The 6,573-nt window shown below is 38.8% G+C and overlaps 1 protein-coding gene across 1 annotated transcript; it reads right to left on the reverse strand.

The window, feature by feature from the left end:
• Positions 1-1,605: 1,605 nt before the first annotated feature.
• On the reverse strand, positions 1,606-2,559 carry LOC102001468 (vomeronasal type-1 receptor 4-like). The gene has a single exon (XM_026783118.1). It carries the CDS (start codon positions 2,542-2,544, stop codon positions 1,606-1,608), a length of 939 nt encoding a protein of 312 aa, XP_026638919.1. The 5' UTR covers positions 2,545-2,559.
• Between the last annotated feature and the right edge of the window lie 4,014 nt (positions 2,560-6,573).

Raw genomic sequence — 6,573 nt, forward strand, 5'->3', positions numbered from 1 at the left:
TCGATATCTTATTGTGTGGATCTAAATTAAGAAATCAAGCAGTGAATCCTTCATTTAAACAAATGTGGAATCAGATCCTTTTGCAGCTCTTTGATGACAAACAGCTGGATAGTGTTGTGGACAGCAACCAGGTATTAACAAAGGGCAGCTGCTAACAAGCCTCAGTCTGCTTCAGTCATACTGCAGATTAATCTTGCAAATTGGCAATTCCACATTGTTAATCAACATACAAACTATAGATGGATAAAATGAAACTTTACCATGTATTACTTATCCAGCTAGTTCCATATAGACAATCTTAATTCCTGCAGAGAACCTTCGTGTATATAAGACCACAGAAACATTTCAGTGCATTAGAGTTCTGTCACTGGTGCATTGAGATTCCAGGAAGTGGACGTAGTTCGTATCATTTTGCACAATTATGTGAAATATTTTCTACAGATGGAAACATGCAGACACTTCAAAGAACCTCAAAACTGCATCATAGCTAAACTAACATTTAGCAAGTACAGCATCAGGGACAAGATATGGATTTCTTTGAATAACATGATTAAATCACTATGAAATTGACAAAATTTGCCAAATTCATCTAGAAATTCCCCTCTGTATTCTGTGAATATGGTTTATTACCATTGGTTAAAAATGAAGCTGCTTTGTTCAAAGGCAGGGCAGAATAAAGCTAGACAAGAAAACTAAACTGAACGAAGGAAGAAAGAAGGCAGAGTCAGGTAGTTGCTATGTCAATTTGGTTATATGTATATGCATATTTCTAATCTTGATTAAGGTATTGTGTAGTTCATTTAAAATTTAAAATGTAATGTATAATTAGGAAATATAGGTTGTTAGTGGATAATCATCGATAATAGTCAAGCTTGTAGTCATGTTAGTTAGATTTTCTGGATATATAGAGATATATTCAGTTAAATAGACTTTTTTCAGATCTTTCAAAGACTACAGAATATGGAGGAGAAAGACACCATAACCATACTAGAATACCACACCCTCATGGTGATTGATAGAAATGGATTAAATTAAGAGCTGGTTGGAAATCCATCTGAGCCATCAGGGAAACAGTGTTGCAATTAGTAGTTTCTGTGTGATTATTCCTGTCTGAGCAGCCAGAAAACTGAGGCACAGTGTCCTTTTACACAAATTCATCTGTGTGCTTACAGTAACGGTAATAGGGAAATCAGTTTTACAAAATATAAATAAGACCATTCTCTCTGTGCTGGAGGCATGGTTTAGTAGTTGAGAGCACTAGCTTATCTCCTAGAGGACCCAGGTTTGATTCCTAGCAACCACAAATGGTACAGAACACTCTCTAACTCTTACAGGTGCCAGACACTGATGTGCTACCCGGACACAAGGACATAATGCTGATAAATTATCAGTACACAGTACAGATATAGGACTATTTAGAAATCCTTACAAAAAAAAGGAAAAGTGGAGAATAAGGTTTGACTTATCACTGAAATTTTCTAAGATCTCTCTCTCAGCATAAGGTTGAGTTACCATGAAGATTGTTTGAGAATAAAGACATACTTAAACTGATTTCAGAAAATTTTGTCTTACCTACAATATTACATAACTGAGAGATCTTTCACATTATTTAATGGAAAAATAAAAGAGATACTTTCCCAATTTTTCCCACTGAGCATGCCAACACTCAGGGAGAAGTCCTTCCCTGTGAATCAACACAACAGGGCTAAAAGTTGCATAACCAAGGGTTAAAAATTCTTGAATATTTCCCATCAAGGGTATCTTTCCTAAATAGAGACTTAAAAATAGAGAAAAAGCACAGTCAGTCCAATAGAAGAAAACAAAACAGAGCATCAGAAGGAGGACACCCTGAGCAGCTCTCAGCTCAGGGGGAGTTCTGTAGAGAAGTTTGGAGTTCTGAAGGTAGAGGACATGCTGGTGGTGCTTGTGGAGAAGAAATACCATGTAGCCACTGGCTGCTCCCATGGCTCCCTGAAACACAGCATCTCTCAGGACCATGAGAGGGAGAACAATCCACTTAATTTTCTGATTTTCAAGCAATAAGTAACAATAGTTCTCATCATTCTTAAACTGTGATATATTCAGGCTTGTACTTGCGATGGAATGGATTAGGTTCATACCTATTAAAGCATTGAGTATCCAAAAGAATGAAAAGAATGGAAGGATGTGCCATGCAGACTGTGGTCTGAGCCTCCTCCACCCAGATGCTCTGGGACTGATGATGATGGCCTGGACCACAGTGAGGAGACTGCTGGTGCAGATGGAGACCCCACGGGAAACCCTCTGCAGGTAAATGATGATCTTACATTCTATATCATCTAGGAAGTTTCTCAAACCAAAAGCTGCCATTGTCTTTGGCAATCCTTTTGCAAAGAGCATTATGATGTTTGTAAAAGCCAAGTGGATGAGAATAAGATGTATGGGTTTCTGCTCAAGCCCTCTGCACCAAATGAATATATAATTCACAGAAACAGAAATGTTCCCCAGAGTGCCAAACACAGTCATGAAGAGGAAAACTATTTGCTTAATAAATCTCAAAAACATTTCTTCTTTCCTGGAAAGAAAATTTTGTATTCAGGATACAAAGAGTTTTTTTTTTCATAAAACATCAGTAATGTTAGACATTTGTCTGAAAAACGTTTCACCTAATAGCATTTTGTGTTATACAAGAGCTAGTGGTGGACACATGTGCTGCTGTAGACTGGGACCCTGCAATCCTCCTCTTTCCTGTGGGAGTCTGAGTTATGTGTGTGCTCTGACAGGTGAGCTTGGTAACTGGAATGAATCCCCAACGTTTTAAAGGAGATATGTTTGAAGTCTATACTAGCAAAATTGACTTGTTAAAATGTAAATTTGTTTGTGTGTTTGTGTGTATATGTGTCTGTCTGTCCACATGCTGGGAAAAAAACATAGATAACTCATATCATAACTGAAATGAACTGTAAATTTCCCCAAACAAAATTCTTCTTTCTATCTCTCCTCTCCTCTCTCTCTCTCTCTCTCTCTCTCTCTCTCTCTCCCTCCCTCCCTCCCCCTCCCTCTCCCTCTCCCTCTCCATTTCCCTCCCCCTCTCCATCTCTGTCTCTTTCTGTCTCTTCATATTTTCCCACTGACTTTCAAAGACAAAGGCTTTGTCTCTATTTCCCTATTAATTAGTGTAACAATATCAAGATTTGCTTTTGACTTCAAAGCCTTATAACTTCAATTTCTACATCCTAACATTTTTTAAATTTTTATGTTGATCACTCTGTGATTTCACTCCATATAAGTATATCTAGATTTTTTAAAGTCATTCTCAATGTCAAGGTCAATTGCACAACCTTTTCACATAGACCCCTACAGTTAAAATTGAATCATGAAAATATAATGTGAAAATTTTCATGTAACTGCCAGGCTGCAGCTAGGGATGGTGTCTAGCAGAACCTTGTGTTGCTTTCTAAAATAGGGGGTAGCAGAGATCTCTGGTCCTAGCAGATGACTTCTGGCCATCTGTAACCACAGTAAGTTACCTCAGGACACATAAGGGAACATAGAACAGCTCTGGACCATGGGATGCTGATGAGGTAAACCTAAGAACAGGATAAATGATGGATTATATGTTGCCATGAGTACAGGTTTTGAATCATGAGTCAATATCAACTGCACATAGCACAGTACATGGGGGCATACTGGTGTGAGCAGGGGCTCCACCATCTAAGAGTTCACGGTGCCATTTGCTTCTGTGGGATTTTTGAGCAGCTAATTTGTCAGCTGGTTTTGCAGCCTGCTTTTCCTCCAACCTGTTTGTCAGGCAGACTGGTTTTTTTATACACCAGTCCAAACGGATTCCAGAACTTGGACTCAGGTAGGATGTTATTCTTCAAGTTCTGGAGCTCCATTCTCATTTCTCAAGGATTTGTGGTGAGCTCTGGACACCTTTTCTAGAATATGAAAAATCTGAATATTACAGGAGCTGCATGAATTTGTGTGTTCTGAGTACTTGCAATACCTCTGTTCACTGCCCTCCATCCTGTTAAACTCACAGGATAGCTGTACATGTCTGTGTCAAGATGATCTTACCAGAGACCTTCATCAACCTAGCCTTGTTCTGAGATTTGTGTCCAGGCATAATGACTCTAGAAATGTCCGTTATTGCTCTTAACTGCTCCTGTAGAAAAGAGGTAATTATTGCCTGTGAGAGTCCTAGAAAGCACAATACCATCTAAATATCTGTACAAATGAAATATGCTCCAGATATTAATAGAAAAAACTTAAGTGTTTTGTCATTGATTGGAATCTATCAAAATCCCTATTTTCAGTTCCCTCGAGTACTGATACACGACATTAAAATTTTTCTGTTTGTTTAATACTTGCTTTCATGAGGATTCCCACTTTCCTCGTCCTCTCTTTCCTTTTCCAAGCATTAAGTCATATTTGAGACTAGGCTTTGATATCCTAATAATTGATTCCTTTCTAGTGAAGTCACTGTTAATGGAGAAAGAGGTGTCTCATCTTCCACATCATTTGGGAAATGCTAAAGGAAATGAATTTAAAAGGTGGAATGGACTTGTGTTTAGATGGATGGGTAATGCCAGGATGAGTCTAATGACCAAGAACCTGAAGTGACATCTACCAAACCTGGTTTTTGTAAAAGAGACACGCTTGCAGGCAAACAGACAAAACTAAAAAGATTGTTGGTCTTTGCTGCTTCGTATGGCATAAACATAAGATGAGCTGTTTCAGGATATCCTCCTCCACAGCCTGGATCCTAAATAATAGCAGTTCTCAAGATGGTAATGATAACTGTTACACTGAGTGTTGTATTTTTAACCAGCATGGCATATAATGACTTAATAAATATAATTTAAGACAAGTATTATAATAGTATGTGATTAAATTAGGAACCTTTAAGGATGGATATGGAGAGAAGACCATCAAGCAGAGTGTGAAGGCTATTGTTAAACTATGCCAATATTAGAAAAGTGAAAATACATCAAAAATGAAAGTGCAAGGCTTACAGACACTAGTGACAGTTGAAGTCACAATGCTGGCAAAGTTAAACCTGAAAAAAGGTTTTTATTTTCTTTCATTTATATCTAGTCATTTTTGATAGAGAGTCTCCCTCTGTAACCAGGCTAGCCCTGAACAATTCCCCTGCCAAATCTCTCTAGTGCTAAACTTACTGCAAGTATCATGATCGTCTCCAAAATTTAGACATCTGAAAATCTTATCTATCTTATTGATCCATTTAGAAATGTAAGATAGGCTAAGGCCCACCCAGAGCTCTGACATGACACTCCAGCCCGAGGATGGAGAGTGATACATCAGCATTTCTGTTCCATCTCTGTATCTCCAGGAACTAGTCTCCTTACCTCCATGTACTCACCTGGACCTCTGTGGTGCAGACAGGATCTGGAGCAGCTCTGGGAAGGGGACACTTTCCAGGTCATATTTGTACTGTCAGGATTTGTGGGGCTCTTGGCTGACATCAGGTTTTGCAGACTTCAAGTTTCATGTGGTCACAGTGTCAGGGGAAGGAAGGCTTCTGCCCAGCCCCAGTCCCTGAAGTACAGCTTCCCTCTCTCCACAATTACTATATCTATTATGTTCAGCAGTTATTTCAAGATTAATTATGGTTTAATTATTTTGACAAGAAAAACAAGAGGTGGGAAAATGAACAACTAACTTAAGTTTCTGTGTACGGAGTGCCCTGCATCTTCTGACTGGTTTTCATCTTCTCAAAGTGCCCAGCTGTGACCTGGGAAGAATCTACTTCTGACACATAGACCAGGTCTCTTGCTTTTCTTTCTAAAATTCCTCATCAGACCAGAGTACAATAAGTGATGCTAAGTAGTAGAGATTCTGCTCTCTGGTCAAAACATGGTCCAAACTTGGACCAGGACAATTAGAGTCCTCTGTTCTACCTGTGCCTGTTGGTAGTGAAGGAATTTTCTATAAACGATTCTGTCATTCCTGCCCCTTAAATACTTTAAATATCATCTGGGACTTACTTGAACCCCAATATTGACTTTATTCTAAAAGTAATCTTTATTTACAAAACATTTTTAACTTAGCGGTGTCCAAGAGTGGTCCTTCTGTGTATTTTTCAAGCTAGTTCCTGGGAAGCCCTTCCTAGGAAGTCCTTCCTATCCCAAATGTAAAAAATGGGAGGCTCAGGACAGAGTTTTAAAATGATAGTATCAACATTTTATTCTTGGAAGAGAGCGTTACAGGGTGTCCTTGTGAGATAAGTATAGGTTGTGGCTCTTACTCTGTTCTCTGAATCGTCACATCTCCATACATACAGGTGCAACTGGCACATAACAGAAGCTAAACATCCTTCTTTATAAATGAAATGACAGCTTTTGAAGAAAGCAAACAAGATTCCTATTCTACCTATTGAAGGGTAAATTCAGAAACAGGGAAACTAAGACCTATATCATATATGTCAGGGTAGACAAATTCAAAAATAAGAGTTATTGGCCAAATGGGCAGGATGGGAATCATAACAGCCCAGGCTGTTGCCCAGACTGTAGGTTGCTCCTCACAACTCACAGCTTGGCCCCACTGCTGAAGACATCATCTGCACAGATC

This window comes from Microtus ochrogaster, chromosome 16, assembly GCF_000317375.1.
Source record: "Microtus ochrogaster isolate Prairie Vole_2 chromosome 16, MicOch1.0, whole genome shotgun sequence".
NCBI classification, from domain to species: Eukaryota; Metazoa; Chordata; class Mammalia; order Rodentia; family Cricetidae; genus Microtus; species Microtus ochrogaster.

Excerpts from the sequence above, each read along its gene's own strand:
- LOC102001468 (XM_026783118.1), bottom strand. The coding sequence starts at position 2,544 with ATGTTTTTGAGATTTATTAAGCAAATAGTTTTCCTCTTCATGACTGTG.